Consider the following 17325-nt stretch of genomic DNA (forward strand, 5'->3'; position numbering starts at 1 on the left):
TGAGCGGTACCCACAGGTACCGCACCGGCTGCCGCGGTGGGGGGCGATGGCGCAGGTTCCCCCGCACCCGCCGCCACGGCAGGAGGCAATGGCGCGGGTACGCCGCTACCCGCATGCCGGGCACGACAGCGAGGGGCGCTGACAGCCGCCATGGCGGGCGGGCTGCGCGGGGCAAGCAGCGGCGACCGCGGGCGTAGCAGCGGGAGTGCGTCAGCGGCAAGGGGCGGGGAGGCCGCCGGGGAGGAGGATATAAAGCGCCGGGCAGCGGCACTGTGCTAAGCGGAGGTGAGTCGGTGGCGCCGCCCACTCGGTCTCCATTCATTGCTGCGCCGCGGGGGCTCCCGGCCGACTGAGGTGAGGCGCGGCGGGTGCGAGGGGCAGCTTGCGGGGGCGTCCCGCAGGTGGGAGGGCCGGGCGGCTGCCGGCAGAGGCCGGGGGAAGGCAGGCCGGCGGGCGCGGGGCGTGCAGCCCGAGTGGGGATGGGCCGGAGCGGCCGCGGCCCCTCGCCCGCCGCAGGCCCCGGCAGTGCCCCCGCCACCCGCGCCCCCACCCTGTGGCAGCGCCCGGCCCCTCCGCGGCCATGGCAGCGCCGGGCAGGCGCCCGCCCATCCCGCCGTGCGGGCCGCCGGGGGCTGGGGGCAGCCCCACCGGGCGAGAGTCGCGCAGGCTCTCCCGCGGCGGGGGGCGGCCCGGCCCGGCCCCTCCGGCCTCGCCTGGCCCCCACGGCGTGCGGGCCGTGGCTAGCGCGGTGCTAAGTTTGGTGCGAGTTTCGGCCCAGGCCACTCCGTGTCGGCTAGGGCCAGCCATCTTCTGTGGGTGCGTCTGTTGTAGCTGTGCAATTCTGCGTATTATAGGCACACTCGTGTGTAACGTCTAATATACGTGCATCTACCTTTCTGCATATATATGAAAATAATTGCAGTGCTACCATAGGTGCCTCCCACAAAAGATGGCTCTGTGTGTGTGTGTATGTGCAGATGCGTGTGGACATGCACAGTGACACACACACATGCTCTTCTGTGTCCCTATGTGTGATGTGTGGGGTTCGGGAATTTAATTTTGAGATGGGGTTGATTCCCTCCCTTAAAACAAGGGGAAGCATCTTGCCTAAGATATCTGTTGATGTAGCGTTGCTATCCTGCTTACGGAGTGTTAAATCCAGCCTGAGAAAGTGGGTTATTCCGTGAGCTGGAGCAGGAGGTTTTATTAGCATTAATGAAAAACCAGATCCACTGATTCACTGATTTTTATTTACGTAATAATGTCCTGTTTAGAGGAAACCGTTGAAGAGTGATCTTCAGGCTGTTCTGGGCTGTGGAGTTTTCAGTGTTAATGATGAGAAATTTGGAAAGCTAGCCTGTGGTGAGGAGGAACTTCCCAGCTGATACTTGAGCTTTTGTGTGTGTGCAGGAGGGAGGTGGGAAGTTGGAGCAGCAGGAGTGCAAGAATTGAGCTGCACCGTTGGTCATAGTCTGGTATATAACCCAGCAGCTTTTAAGGGGAAAAGTATTGTGGCAGGGTGATCAGTGTAAGAAAAGAAGTGCTGCCTTATTGGAGGATCTATAAAAAATTGCTGCAGATCAGAGTGAGCATGGTCTCGCCTTCAAACTCTTCCCCTAGGAACTGAGTGAATCTTCTGTGTCCTTAACCACACCTGCATCTTTCTTGTTTGATTCAGTAGCTTAATTTAGCTACTGAAGAACTTGTCAATTCTTGTCTTAATGGTCACTAGTAAAATATTTTAGTATGTATTTCATAGAGGGGGGGAAAAAACATTAGGGCAGCGTGGTTTTATACTATAAATTCAGGTATTAAAATTCATTGCAATGATCACTGAAGTAATGAATGAAAAGCTGCTGAGGACTGTGATACAGCAGACAGGTGTTAAAGTTGCTCACCCGTTCCCCTTCCCCCAGTCTGATCTTTCTTAGCATCTGCTCTATATGGAAGAAAGTGCCTTTCGTTACTGTTGTCGAGGATGAGTAATTAAAATGGGATTCTGCTGTACTCTTCCAGTATAATCTCTCCAGCAATGTGTGATCAAGACACACAGTACCAAGTTTCTTTGGAGTGTTTCATAACTAGCTCCTTTACAAAGAAACATTACTCTGAGAAATTACTTGAAAAGTACTCTTAATTTCTTCTGCACACATACTAAGGCAGATAATATCTCTACATTTTTAATTATTAAAACCAGGTCTTGTGTGTGTGTGTTTTTTACGTCTGTTAGTATTGTAAAGGTAACTTGTGTTGGGTCTCACTGAGCCCTTGTAGTGCTGTGCTTTGTATTGGTAGCTAGAAAGGTGGTGGTAACACACCAGGGTGTTGCCTACTGAGTGGTGCTCACACAGCATCAAGGCTGTCTTCAACCTTCCCTCCCTCACCAGGACGCTGGGGAAGATCTTGGGAGAGAAGCAGGAGCAGCTGACCCAAACTGACCAAAGGAGTATTCCGTACCATATGAAGTCTGCTCAGATATAGAAGCTAAGGGAAAGGGGGAGGGGAGGAAAAGGCGGGGCATTTGTTATATAAGTTTGTCTTCCAGAGCAGCCGCTACACATAGTGAAGCCCTGCTTCCTGGGAAGTTGCTGAACAGTGCCTGATGATGGGAAGTAGAGAACAACATCTTCTGTTTTCCTTTGCTTCACCCTGTTCGACCTCACTATTGCTTTCATTAGACTGCCTTTGTATTGACCCACAGGTTTTTTTATCTTTCTCCCCTGTCCTGTCCTGCTGAGGAGAGGAGTAATAGAGAGGTTTGGTGGGCACCTGGTGTCCAGCCAAAGTTCAACCCACCGCACTCTCCTTACTTACCCAAACATCCTGGCTGTGCAGGTTGGTTTAAATAGTTGTGATTGTGTATGTATTACTGTGCAGAATCTTCACTGGAGAAAGACTGAGGAAGTTCACTTCAGTGTTAAGTGGATGGTTATTAATGCTTTTGTTTTCATTTTTAAATGTGAAAAATTGAAATCTTTGCTACAAAATCACTAAAAGAAGAACATGGAATTTACTGGTATTAGAGAAATTAATCAGATTAGAAGAGGCCTTTGCTTACGTTCTTATAAGATATTGATACCAAGCTTATTATACATCTTGTACCAATCAATGAATATCAAGTGGTAGTAGTAATCATTGAAAGGTATTACCAATTATGTTTCTAAACTTCAAATACAAGTAGTAATATTAGAGCTGGAGCAATGTGTACTATGCTTATTTTAACATTGCTATTCCTTAGATACTTCTCTAGTCAAGTTACTAGTTTCTCACTTCCTCACAGGTTAAATGGCTTCCTCCAGACTCACGGGGTTGTAACCTAGCCATCAAATTGTATCAGCTATACATTGCAGAAAGCCATAGCTATCCTTTGATCTGTGAAATGGAGTTTGTGGCAGCTATGGTAGAGATGCATACTTTTCTTTGTAACTGCTTTCGTCGGTGAATGTCTCTTGGGTAATCATTTCGTAAACTGTTTAAGAACAAAACCCTTTTTCATACAATAGAAATGGATTTTTTTAAAAAATCAAGCAAGCAAAATTCAATACTCTCAAACTTTTGCTTCCAGCTGTTAGAGTATAAATTAAACAATCCTGAGAGGAAAAGCCTGGCTTGATATGTTTCCTCTACTGCATTGTTTTAAATGACTGAAATGGCATATGCAGTCTTGATAGCTTTTCTCTGATGTTTTTTCCAGTATTGCCTGCTGATTTTTTTTAACAATGGGATGTGACAACATATATTTAATTGTTATAAAGTTAGTTGGTGTTCTCCAGTGAGGCTGAGACTTCAAAGAAGCTTTTAAACATTTCCCTAAAATACGTAAAAGTATCCTGCCCAAGGGGAATGATGAGCTTTCAGATCTTCCCTAAAAATGTCACTAAAATTAGTGAAAACTGTCAGGGCTAACATATCTTTGCCTGTTTTAAAATTTAATTGGAAAACCTGCTGGTGTTTAAAATGATGCATCTGTATGTACTAAATGATTCCTTGATTTGGAAGTCTAGGAAGTTGCATTAGTCTAAATTGTGATCAGAACTGTGTGGTGTACAGCTATTCAAAATAGCATTTTTAGGGTTTTGATTTGCTTTCAAATCTAAGTTGTTCCTCTCTTGGTCCTGTACTTGGTTTTGTAGTAAAATAACATCTTACGATTTTACCATTGCTGTAGTGCGGGGACCTGTGGATTCACAGTACCAGCATCTCTCCCTTCTACTTATGGTTAGAAATTGTTTGGGGGCCATATGAGTTGAATTCACTGCTACTCTTTGTTCTAGGCTTCATCAAAACATGTAAAGTAAGGGTGGTCAAATAGTTTTCCTTAATTCTGTGGATCACTGAAGAGGAGGAATAGTTGGTAAAGGTGTGGCCTCTGTCAATCAGTAGCCCCTGAGGCAGTGCTGGAAGAATACACCCTGTTCAGGAGTTTGAGCATAGCAGTGGTGGGTCTGCTGCTGCACCAGCCTTTCCCAGGCACCGAGTATTGATGAACTTTGAATGGTGTGGAATGTTGTATTAGTCCTAAGTGACTTTATACTTTTAATACAACGGGTGTAATGTGAAGTTTATTTAGGTTGGCAAATATGTTGGTAGAAGACCAATCTTTTATCTAGCTCAGGGGTCCTCAAACTGTTTAACCAGGGGGCCGGCACGTGGATGCAGTGGCAGGCAGTCATCTGCAGCTGCTTGGCTTCCCCTCCCAACCCCCGGCGGGGGGGGTTCTGTAAATACTGGGGGCTGGATTGAGGACCCCAGGGGGCTGTATCCAGCTTGCGGGCCATAGTTTGAGGACCCCTGATCTAGCTCTTCTGCAAATAGAAAGGCTTGAATAGCACTTCTCACAGCTGTTGTAGAATTAGCCAGCAATAATTGGAGAAATTTAATTTGTGAGTTAATAAAATATTTGGGATGTTAACAATAACAATGTAAATGTTATTACAGTGCAGCGCAGACAACAGGGTTTTAAAGTGTTGAAGTATTTCTTTTGCTACTGCAGCATTGAGAGTTTGTTGTCAACCTTTACGCTGAAGCTGCAGAAGGGAGTTTTCTGAAGAAGCAGGAGGTAACTACCTGATTCCTGCCACTGAGGCTTAAAGCAGAACACTGTTTCAGGGTTAATATCATGAACTGGCAGTGGTAGTACTGTTCCAGTTCTTTATGTAGTATGGTGTGGTGATAGGTTCAGAGGTATGATTAACTTGCTTATCTTTGTTCTAACCACCCTCCACCCAAACAAGCAAGTCATGTCTGTATTTCTAGTGAAGATCAGTTATTGTAGTGAAGACATTTTTTTCAAAAATTGGATAGCCTAGGTACTAGGAGTTTAGCTTAGAAGTTTGATTCTTACAAATGTACGTAACAGTGAGAAGCAGAGGAAACAGTGTTACGTTCAAGAAGTGTGTATGTTCTTGGAAGGATGTCAGGAACAGTTGGTGGAGGTAAGGACAGGATGATACCAGGGAGGAGGTTATATACAAGCTCCTTTCCACTGTTTACAGACATTCTTGCTAAAATTGAGAACGTCAGTCCTGCAGTAACATGTTTACCTAGTGAATGCATGCTAACAAATGTTTTATATATAATGCAGCTGTGATAAGCTGAAATAAAACAGCAGTGGCTATACTCAGACAGTTGTGGGGAAAAAAATGAACTATCTGCAAGTATGAGACTACTGAAAGCAAAGGCATACAGAGCCATCAGGAATATTCTCTGTCTGCTAAGGAGTTTGTTAAATATTGGTTCTGATGGCAATAGGTATGGACATGATGGCATAGGTATGAGTAGAAGTGATTCATTTTGGGAAATATAGTGTGCCCTGAGCTGTTGCTCATTTGTGTCATCCCTTTGGAAAGCTTAGAGAAGTGGGATATCAGGTTGTTTGAACAGATTCCTGAGAGTTCTGAGCAGTGAAATACACTCCTCTGTTTTATTGTTCCTTTGTTTTGGATCAGGACTTCTACATAAACAAGAAATACTAGACCTTGCTCCTTATTTTTCCATTCTAGCTGAAACAGCCTACAAGATGCCTGACTCCTTCCTAGCTTAGTAGTCGTATTGTTACTAGGTGTGAATTTTTCTTGAACGCTTATTTATCAGAGGATGGAGTTTACTTCCAGTTTTCTATTTCATATGTGTCTTTTTTCCATCCTTCTGAAGATAGGATGAGGAGGAAAAACATATTCACTGCTGTGCCCAGCTGTGAGCTTGATTGGGGTTGTCTGTCTGTGTGGCCTTTGGTGCTGCTTTGCATGGACGTATGGAAATGATTATACCTACCACTGTATTTGTGAGAATGGTGTCTCTCATCTGGGATGGTAGCTTGAAATATCTCTTTACAAAATGACTGGGCTCAGACTGACACTCAGTAATGACTTCCTCATGTCTGTTGCCCAAGCATGGTATCTGAAAGCACAATTACTTCCTTTGAATGTGCTGGAAGTCTGTGGTATCTTGTCATCCGATTTTCACCCATCTTTCCCTTGAATGGGAAGGTAGTTCCTTCTAGCTATCTCTGTCCCTAGTTTGTCTGGTTTTTTGCTTCCACCGTGTTGTGGCAAGTCCACAAACTGCATTGCCTGTTCATAATTTTGTTGTACACTGTCAAGCCTTTAGCTGTGTGCAGCTGAAAGAATTTGCTACTGTAGAACACTAAGCACAAATAGCAGGTAGAATTCAGAATTTTCTTTTATTAAGCACCATATTTTTAACCATCTGTCATCTTCTGAAGAACACTGTAATAATGGTTGGAGATAGATGCCTATTTCCTTTTAAGAATTGCACTTTTTCCCCCAATCTGCTGTAAGGTTTAAATTCTTACTGCTTCCAAATGTTACACGTGCTGTAGTGCTGATTTCCAGATTCTGATCCTCACACTATTGTAAATGGGCCATAAGGCCCTATAGTCAGACTATGAAACTTCTCAATTCAATGTACTTGCTGGTCTGGAAGAAAGCTTTAGGGTTGACTGATAGGGAGCTATTGTTGCAGTTTTGTTTGTTTGCTTTCCCTGCTTCACTTGTGTGATCAACTCCTGCTGAGAAGATCCCATGTCAACCTCCCTTTCTGCATTTTCAGTTGAATCTCCCACAAGACCAAGGCAATTGCTCCTTTCTTAGTTCTAGGTCTTCAGCTGTAAATTACATTAAAAACAAGACAAAGGTGAGAAGAGCTTGAATTCTCCTTAGCCATTGAATTCCCTATAGCTTCTCTGCTGAAAGCTATGACATACACAGACTTCATGTGGCATAGTTGTAGCTCAGGCAGCTGTTTTAGTAACTCTTTGGGTATGGAGGGTGTGATTGCAAAGCTTAAGGACCTGCTGCTCAGCATTAGTAACCATGATCACCATCACATTTGAATTTGCTTGTGGAATACTCTCAAAGCAGTCATGAAGAGTTGCTGTTTGGCTGGTGAGCAGTAACTCATTAGGCTGTTCTAATGTGTCTGAAGTTGGCTGACTTAATCTGTGCTTTTAAGTCCACCCCAGTTGTGAGGATAGGGGAGAGGACAGCACAACAGTGTTTTAAAAATAGATGCAAATGTACCCATAGGTTATTGCCACACCAGTCTCACTGTGGTGTTAGGTTAGTTACATTAGGCTTGATGGTCCACCAGCTGTCTAGCCACATTCAGCGGGTTTTATCTAAGTATCATCAAGAGAGGAGTTTTCTTACTTCTTAAATCACTAGAGTATTTGAGATGGCCCTTCCAGACTGGAAGGATGTTAGAAGAAGATATGAAGGCTTGAAAACTGAGCAAGTTGCTGAGTAACATGGGTGCCAGGTGGGCATAGGAGATAGTCTTCTGATAGCAAGTGGCAAATACAGCTGCAAAAAATTAGGAGGCATATTTTGTTATCTTGTTGAAGAGGTGCCTGGAGAAGCATGAGGAGGACCTAGCTGTGGAAGACAACCAGGGACAAGAGCAGCATGGCTGGATGTGTTCCAGATGGCTGGCCAGTCACCTGAGGAGAAGGAAGCTGAGGACTTGGACTAATTATCTTAGCATAGTTTTAAAATTATTTTTATATTAGAAAAGGATGAACAACCTTTTTACTTAAATGTTTCCAAGTATTTGGATAGAAGCAAGAAAAAGCATTTAAAAACAGTCCCTCCTGATTTAAAGCATTTGATCTTGAAGAAATAAAAGCAAAGAATGTTCTGTGTTTGTGACAGCTGGTAGTCTAAGCAAAGAAATGTTTATGTAATTTGTCTGTTAATAGAGTTGGTAGAACTTAACAATTTTAGAAGTGACAGATGTGGTATTTTTTTTGTGTGTGTAGTTGAAGCTGAAAGGCTCAAAACACTGCTTTTTAAAAAACTTCTATTTTCCTTCCAACTTCTATGTCTTTTCACAGCTTTCACCAAACCACCAATTGGACATTGCAAGGTGGGAAAGCAACATAACAAAATGGAAATTATGTTCCTGCTGTTCTGGTTGAGGATGTGACTGCTGGTTTGGTGCATCATCAGATCTGGCTCTGGAGTGTGGCTTGGGACTGCTGCAGTGTCCTGGCTTAGTTTTGTCTGAAACATCAGCAGCTAGTCTATAAATGGAGATATCAGTTTAGTATTTCTCTTCTCATTGTGCTACCCCAGTTGTAGCTTGTAGCTAGCCTAGGAGATCATGGTAGGATTATATTTTTAAGATAGACCTTGGTTCAAGTGTGTGATGATGCATAAGAAATGCATGGCAGTCCTTGAGGTTTTCTGTGATCAATACTTCAGCACTCCTTTAAATAGATTAAAGCTTAGGTCAGACACTACTGCAGTTTACTTTTTGTCTGAGTAGGCCAGTACTTCATCGTGGGGCTGGACCTGATGTGTGTCCTACAGACTGGATTAATTTTCCTGTTTTAGCAGAAGAATGCTGCAGGTCATAGCTTGAGCACCCCAGTGTCCTTTCTCTAAACTTCAGATATTAATGGGGGCCCCCATAACCCCCCCAAAAAACCCCAAATAAACAAAACCAACCCCAAACAAAAAACCAAATAGTAATTAAGTTACAATTATTTATTGTTAAACAAGCTTTTAATCTGAAGATTGTTCATGTGCTAAGTAGCATGAAGTTAAATTTTGCACGTATTTTAATATCAGGCAAGATTATCTGTCCCAGTTATTTTTTTGTTGAAAAGTTCTTGGTAAATTATTTGTGATTATTTTTTTAAAGGAAAAGGAGTTGTGCAGTTAAGTTTTGCTGTGTCAGTAATTGTATACTTCCAGTACTTGTCAAGTTTTGATCCAGCTTGTGTTCAAGTATCTCATAATTTTGGTAAAGCATTTCTTATACAGAGAATCATATTGAGTTAATGGTTATTCACATCTTGTAGATGGGAAGTTCAGGAGGATCAAGTAACATGTCTGTGCTGGAGCTGGTAGTTCATCCTGATTCTTCTAAATTCTTGGCTGGCAGCCTAACCACTGAGACTTCAGCTGCCCTGAGACAAAGGCACCCAAAACCAGTTTTAAGCTGTATTTAAGCCCTCTGACAAGCCAAAAGCTCTGTTGTTTCCTACAGCATATCTTGCTGCTATTTCATAGCACTCAGTATTGAAGGTCTGCAAGAGGATGAACAGATCTGTCAATTCCTGCTGAAATGCATGTGTGAGCTGGAAGCTGTATGTATTGTGCATTTCTCCCTCATGCACTTCTAAGATGTAATAGGAGTTGCAGCTATAATTTATAATTAAATTAGCAATGTTGCCCACTTACTATACTTTTTTAACCTTAATACTTATAGTAATAAAGATTTTGTGAATAAGGAGCTGCCTCATTTGCACAGGAACATGTTCACTAATCCTGTTAAATGTGCTTTTTGTTGATGTTCCTTGAATTGATCTCCATTACCCTCTGGTGCTGCAGCTGTTCCTAAAAAAGGACGTGCTGTTTCTCGCATAGTAGCTTGCATAATGTTGACAAAGGGGAAAGTCATGCAATTCCACATTAGAGCAGAAGTTGCTCATGTGAGTTTATAACATACATTCTTTAATGCTATTATTGGAAATGGTATGGTTATGAAGAGTGCAAGATTTGCTCTTTCACTTGAAACATGAAAAGCCTAACTTGCCTCATTTAAGAAACAGACTTTATTCCCCCCTCCTAAACACACACTTCCAATATGCCTTTTGTACAAATGGTCATGATGGTTTTGGTTGTTTAAGGCTACGTTGCATGTGCTTAGTCAACCTGACTGCCAACCAGTTGGAGTGGTACCCGATGATAAGAACATGGGTGTTTTACAGTCATGCAATGCAGAGCCTTAAAGCAACAAAAAGGAGTATGAGGGACTGTGTGGCTGAGACTTACACTGTTCCTGCCACCCCTAGAGAAAAGAAAGTGTACTAATTTTGCAAAGGAAAACTGAAAAGCTATTTTTCTCCTTCCCTTTTCCTCTCTCCTGCTTTACTTGAGAATGGCTGCATGTGGAACCATCTGTATTTTTACTTTGTTGAAAACACGGACAAACCAATTGTGGTTTTGTGAGGGAAATGTATTAATGTATTAGTATTGGAAGCTATCTGGTTTGTCTTTGGTAGGTTATTTTGCCTTTTGAAATGAAGATGCTTGCATTTTGGACTGTTGAATATTTCCTTATGCTCTGCTGTAGAGTGGCATGGGACACTTGCCTTTCATCACCTGTTTAATGCTTTTAATATAACTGAACTTTCTGTGTATAGTGATTTCTTCAAGGATCTGGTGAATTTACCTGTTGTGAAATACTTCTGATGTCATCAGCACTGAGACAAATTACATAACACAAGTGTTTGAAAGCTTGTCACTTTACATGTTGAATCTGCAACACGTACGGTTGGTACAAGTGATAAATGGTTGTTCAGCAGTGGTGCTGAGTAGATGTGCTTCAGTTCAGTGTTGAACATTGCTCTGTATTGGGTTTTTTGCATAACCTGTTCTCTGTAAATGATACAAGATGAAAAGTCAAAAGTGACTAATGTGAGTTGGGAGTGAATGAAACCAAAGTATGCTATATGAAAGTGTTAAGTAACCCAAACAGCTAAACAGAAAGGAGGCCTTTGAATGATTTCTTAGGGCAATTCAATGAATTTATGAATTAGAGGGAAAGAGGTTTTTGTTGTGTTTGCTTATAAGCAAAGATTTGGTGGTTGCTTTTATTTTCATAGTGTTGTAGGGTTTATAACTGATAATCTACTGAATTTCTCATTGCATATTTTGTTTTGATCATCTGTTATTTTATTCTACAAAAATGTCAGGAATTACTACCTAGAGGCTTTCAGTGATAGCTTGTGGCTTCCTTGTCTGTCATGTAATAACAGACAAATTGAGCAGAGCTTTTGTTATTCTCAGTTATCTGAGCACTTTAAGTATTTCTTTAATACTGGAGGGGGGTTTCCCATTTCTGCCAGCATACAGAAAATTAAGTTTTGTGTTTTTCATGTGTCTGTATTTGCTTAAAGCAGAATTTACTGGGCCTGTTGCAGCTAACTGGGTGATATATCCTCTTCCTTTTGTAGAAGCAGTGACATGTAGTCTTGCACTTCACCTCTGTTCCTCTGTAATATACTTATAGCAGGCTAGTCTGTTTGCGTACTGCTGGTGTGTTTCAGAGCTTAATATGGGTGGGCAAACGGCATCTGCTCAAAGTGAGGAGACCCGTGGTGCATGAACTTGTTCTCTGGCAGCAGCTGCTCTGTGCATTGCTGCTGCATTCAGAGGTGTGCATGCCTCACCTTTGGCTGTTCAAGTCCCTTCTCTTGCAAACAGGGAAGGCTGCTGTTGAGTTTCTTCCCTGCTTCTGCCCTGTTAGTAAGGGCAGCACCTGGAAGGTGGGAAGGAACAGGTGGAGAGAGATGCAGCTAAGCATCTGTCTGAAAGGGGCCATGAGTAGTAATAGCTGGAGGGATGTGAGAGGCTGGAAGAGAAGGCAAGAGAAAATCCACACAACAGAAGGGGAAGGAATGAGCTGAATTTGAAAGGAAATGGCTGTGGGAAGTGTGTGTGTGTATAGCTAAACAATAGCATTCATGGAAAAGCAATTTCATCAGCAAAAGTGTTAAAGGTGGCAGTTGTAAATGCCAATGGAATCATGTCCCAAGTTTGTTTTTCAGTTTTGACTGAAAAAGCCTTCTGTAGAAGGAGCACCTCTGTTTATTCAGGTAACTTAATAGTAGTATATTATTGCTGCTAAAAAGTTTTTAAAATGCAGGCTTTTAAATTGCTGCTGGGTGAGTCAAAATAAAATGTTCTTTTGAACTTTATTTTCTTGTATCAAAAGAACATGCTTTTGGAAACAATCAGCTGGTAGGCATGCTAACTGGCCAGTTGAGAGAAGTTCTGAACAATGCTTTGTTTTCTTCAGAGATGGATTTAAATACAAAGTATCTGGAATAAATGAACTTATTTCTTGTTACCTTTTTTGGGCTGTTTACTTTTTGACTGGCCACTTACTGCTTAAATCTGTGGCCTCAAAACCATCAGCTGGGAGGAGGTTACTGAGCCTGCTGCCTCAAGGCAGCATGCGGTGTATTGTAGGTGTGTTGCTAACGGGGAGCTTGTATGGTGGAAGTCTGCCCCTTCTGGGTCTAGGGGGGATCTATGGCCTGAACCCTTCCTTTTCTGCATATCAACACAGATTGGATTAATGTATTGTTTTACAGACTGGGTGTTAATAGGCACCATCCTAATTAAATGCCCGGAGCATTTCTCCTTTCTGACTTGGATATAGAGGTTTCAAGAGAGCAGCGGAGGGTGGGTGTTGAACAGTCTTAATTACATGTTTGATAGAAATATGTGATAAATATGCATCCTATGTTTCAAACTACCTACAATAATAATGTTGCTTATTTCTCAAGAGTATGTCATTCCCTGTGGATATGTTGAACAGCAGCACTCATAAGGACTTGGAGATCTCAGCAGAAGAGTATTTGTCTGACCTTCGGAGACAGAATCCACACTTTCCCAAGTTCCTGTCTCTGCCACGCCATGGCAAAGTAAGAACTCGCAAATATCTTGGTCCCAATTTTCTTGATATACGTGTAGAAAATATCCAGTCCATAACTATTGAATTACATGATTGATTTAGCAAAGCTTTTGTATTTTCCAAATTCCTGTTTGTGTCTTAAGCTCTACTTTTTTTTTATTTGATAACTGGGTTGAAATCTGGGCATCAGTGACTTATTTGCTGCTTTTAGGCAATGGGTCTGTGTGCATAAAGTAATTTAAAAAAGCATAATTTCAACTGAGTCAAACTCTTTCTTAAAAAGCATTACCTCACACACTCTCAAAAATCTGCCCTTACAACTGAGGAGTTCATGACTTACTGAAATCGATTGGCTCTTTTTGTATCTCAGTCCAGTGTTCTTCGTGGTTGGGTTCAATTCTTGATCAGCAAGTTTCACTAATTTAAGAAGTAATTATTTTCTTTTTCTCTGAAGCATTCACTGCTGTTGGTTGGGAGTTGTAGTAGAGGCTGGCTGTAACACTTTGTTTTAAACAAACACTTATCCCTTGCATGATAATTTGGTCAATGTTGGTTCTGTCTAGATGAATACTTCTATTATTAGATAACTAGTACCAGTGAAAGCAATGGTGTATAGCTTTAATGAAGAGTGAGTGAGCTGAGAGGATTCTCTGTGGGAGCAAAAGGTCAGTGCTGCAGATTCCTTGGCAGCATAGTATTAAGCACTTTTCTGCATTTCTGCAGGTGCTTATGCCTAAATTCTTGTTCATATTAACATCCTCATACGTGGCATATTGTAATCTTCTTAAATTGGGTAAGCAAGTCTATTTACCACAGCATTTAATGTCTGTCTAATTTTTATGCATTAATTAAATATTGAAAAGATGTGAATTTAAATATCAAAATGCATTTCCACAAAGGTACTTGACTTCTGAGAGGTGGATTGAGCCTTCTCATGTTGTTCCCGAGGGGAAGCCAAGCAGACCACTCTGGAATTTCTAAAATGTGTGCAATTTAAGGGAAGAAAAGTTTTGAATCCAGCCTTCCCACTGTAGCACACTAGAGCTTATGTTAACAAACAGCAATTTTGCTGTGCCGGTTTGTTTCTGTGCTTAACTGCCTGCATCATTCTTCCATTGGCTTTGACAGCTTGCATAGCTGGAACAGTTGAAGTGAACATACTGCTGGCTCTCTGCACAACTTATTTCAGTTTTGCACATAAATGCAAACTGCTGACAGTAGAGAGCTGTAACAGTATAAATTACTGTAGCTGTATCTGCCAGAGCTTGAGAGTCGGAGCTCTTCATAATGTAGTCTTTACAAAGAAATGCGTGAAGTAAGGGCTGGGGTCTGATGCTTGTCCTTTACTGTTAAGCATTCTGTTTTCAACACTTGTCTTGCTTACCCTGCTAAATGTTCTCTGTATATTTTACTAATGTTGTTTTAGCAAGAGTCTATTGAAGTATTGTACACTCTTGTTTCAGGTTCCTATTGTCTTGTCAGCTGTGGGCTTCGTTCCTCTTTATGGTGAAGAGCAGACACACAAAGTTCTTGCTTTGTTTGCACCAGAGGACTTGCTCACAGGTTTCATTTTAAGATTTTAATCTCTGTGTTGCTGTTTTCCTATGTGACACATACACATAACCAGGCCCTTGCTCATTCCATGCTAGTGTAGCTCATAACTTTGGCACTTCTGCATTTGTTGTTCACTGTGTTCTTCTTCCCATACTTTTGTCTTGTATTCATATACACAAGTGATAGAACTTTGCACAGTAATCAGAGCCAAACTGGACCCATTGAATTTAGGCGATGCATAGCAAAATAACATGGTGCTTGTCTGAATCCTGGTACAGCACATATCTCTTGATCTTTCAATGTATGCCTCATCTCTCCAAAAGGAATTTATTGAGCATTCATAGAATTCATTAATTTGCCCATGAATTTAGATGCTCTTTATTAGCAGTGACTGATCAGTCTCTGGTGTAAATTTGTCTCTAGCTTTAGATCCTAACATAGCTTTGGCTAAGATGACGTCTCACTAGTTTTGGTGGGATTTTTCTCCCTTCCCTTCCACTCTCCCATGTTCCCTTCTCTTTCCATTTAATGCTGTTACATGATTGCCAGTTTTGCTGCAAATGGTCATAGATGACGCTTTTCCTGACTGGTAATCATATGGCCATCAACCTTCTTAATTCATCTGACTCACTAAAACTTGCACAGTTTCAATATCCATTAGCAACCCAAAACTAAAATACATGTATGAATGAGACTTGCCTTGCCAGGCCCAGTTTGTAGTAGGAGGTATCAGAGCACAGTGGTGAAGAATAGTGCTTATGTCCAAAAAAGCTGCTCTCATACTACACAAAATCTGTGTTTTGTTGTATTGTTCTCAGTTTTCAAACAAGTTTTGGACTAGGGAGCATTGCATTTGGGGTGTGTGTATAGCACCACATTTGTTGTGCTAGGGTAGTAGGAGTTGCATTAATACAGTGCTGACTAGAAGATGTTTACTACAGGTGTTACTCCTAATTGTTTAGCAGCTTTAATGAACGTTTCTTTCAGAATGGTGGGAATCACTGACTCTTTACTTCCCCTTGTTTCTTTCAAGCTGTGGCCCTGTACCTTGGTAACCAGTGGTGGTCAGTTGATGATATTGTGAAAACATCTGTCCCTGCCAGAGAGGGCCTTCAACAGGTAAAGCACTCCAATATCCACCTAGCAGTTATCCTTCAAGATAATGGCAAGTAATGACAAGTAGCTAGTGTGTGAGAAGTTACATGTCTTCATTTTATTCAGAAATGAGTTGGCTGTCTCCAGTCAAAAGTAAACTCAGAGGACACAGAAGAATAGGTACTAGGGGAAAGAACTTTGAAGATAGTGTCTAGAGCAAGAGTGCCTATTGTACAGTTATCTTCATATGTAAGCTATTTAGTTCTTAACAATGTTAAGAGTTTTTGTTCACTCTTTAGAACATCTTATGCCTGGTTGTATTGAAAAGTTAGTGATGCACTGTACTGTAGCAGTAGCTGTTGATCTTATCGGGAGACTAGTAAGCTAAAAATACTGTTGGCAACCTGTTTTGGTAGAAATGAGTTGGAGCTGGTGGCTTGCAGTGGCAATACGTGAGGCTTGGGAAAGTTATCTGGTATCTGCTTTATTGCTCCTCATTGACCTCTGTTACCATTATGGACACCTATGTAGTATGGAGTTTGAGGTTTTTTTCCAGAACTAGAAATGCATATTTTTTTCAGAAATGTAATTGGTATCTGATCATGGAATCAGGACACCTTGAATTTTTGTATTTTTTTAGTTTACTCTAGAGAATTTGGCATGTAGTCTTGTTTTCCATGTGCTTCTTAGTAGGATGGCGATTAAATCAGGAGAGCTGAATCTTTTACAGGTAGGGTAGCTGAGACTGGGCATTAGGAAGAGAGCATGGTTCCCACATTCTTCCTTCACAGTGGGTAAGATAGTAGTGAACTTAAAATTTGCGTGTGAAAAGAATCCTGCAGGACAGAAAAGGTTATTGAGTTCCTTGTTTCATGCCACAAACTGTTGCAGTAGGATTTTCCACTGCATCATGTCCTTTTGTCTGCTACTATCAGCAGTGACTGAGTTGTGCCAAGTCTTGCTACCCCATGAGGCTCACTTCTCCTTTGTAGGATTCCCCATTACCTGCTAGCCTAGGAAGTCTGAGGCTGGAGTACTGCTGTGTGGTGAATGTTTCTTAAATCAAAAAATAGCTTTAAGTTAAAAATATTTCCCCCTATCCCACTTGCAGCACTTGTCTCAGCTTTTACACATTGAATTAGTAGCAATGCTAAAGTTGTGAAATATCCTCTATGTATGGTAGTGCTTATACTTAACCTATTGCTATGGCTTCCAAGCATCTCCTTGCCTTCAAACCCCAGAGCTTCATTCTGCTTTAGCACTTTTAAGCTTCTCTTGTCTGTCTGCAGCTGTGTTAGGTGGCAGTTTTGAAAAGTAAGGTCCCTGATGTGTGAGTATTAACTAATCTGACCACTCTTCTAAAACATTCTTCTGTGTTTCTTTAGGTGAAATCTCTTGGAGAGAGGATTGTTCTCTATGTTCTGAATAGAATTATCTATCGGACGCAAGAAATGGGAGCAGCTGAGACACCATTTCTCTGTCATGGTAGCAATGAATATGCAAAGATCATGTGGAAAAATGGAGAGGCCATTGGGTTCTATTCTGTTAAACTTACAGGTAAAACACTTGAGTATTGTGGGATTTGGGAGCATGGGGGGTGAGATGAGAGATTATTTGAAGAATATTGTATTTAGTAGACTTCATAAGCCTTGCAGACGGAGTGAGTTTTCCTGAAATCCTAAGCAGTCAGATTGCAGTTAAAATTTCTAGCTGAAATGATTATGT

At 41.7% G+C, this 17325-nt stretch overlaps 1 protein-coding gene across 3 annotated transcripts in view; it reads left to right on the top strand.

Annotated features, from left to right (window-relative positions):
• Positions 1 to 258: 258 nt before the first annotated feature.
• The window catches only part of FAM169A (family with sequence similarity 169 member A), a 29162-nt gene continuing 12095 nt past the window's right edge, over positions 259 to 17325 (top strand). The window contains exons 1-5 of one of the 3 annotated variants that reach the window (XM_055699747.1): positions 259 to 354; positions 12824 to 12961; positions 14415 to 14514; positions 15539 to 15624; positions 16986 to 17157. In XM_055699747.1, coding sequence (XP_055555722.1) covers positions 12827 to 12961; positions 14415 to 14514; positions 15539 to 15624; positions 16986 to 17157 — 493 coding nt within the window. In that variant the 5' untranslated portion in view covers positions 259 to 354; positions 12824 to 12826. Of the gene's footprint in view, positions 355 to 12275; positions 12720 to 12823; positions 12962 to 14414; positions 14515 to 15538; positions 15625 to 16985; positions 17158 to 17325 lie in introns of those variants that run through there. The other 2 variants (XM_027807475.2, XM_027807476.2) reach the window with 2 other exon arrangements.

The sequence above is a fragment of the Falco cherrug genome, chromosome Z (assembly GCF_023634085.1).
Source record: "Falco cherrug isolate bFalChe1 chromosome Z, bFalChe1.pri, whole genome shotgun sequence".
Classification (NCBI taxonomy): Eukaryota; Metazoa; Chordata; class Aves; order Falconiformes; family Falconidae; genus Falco; species Falco cherrug.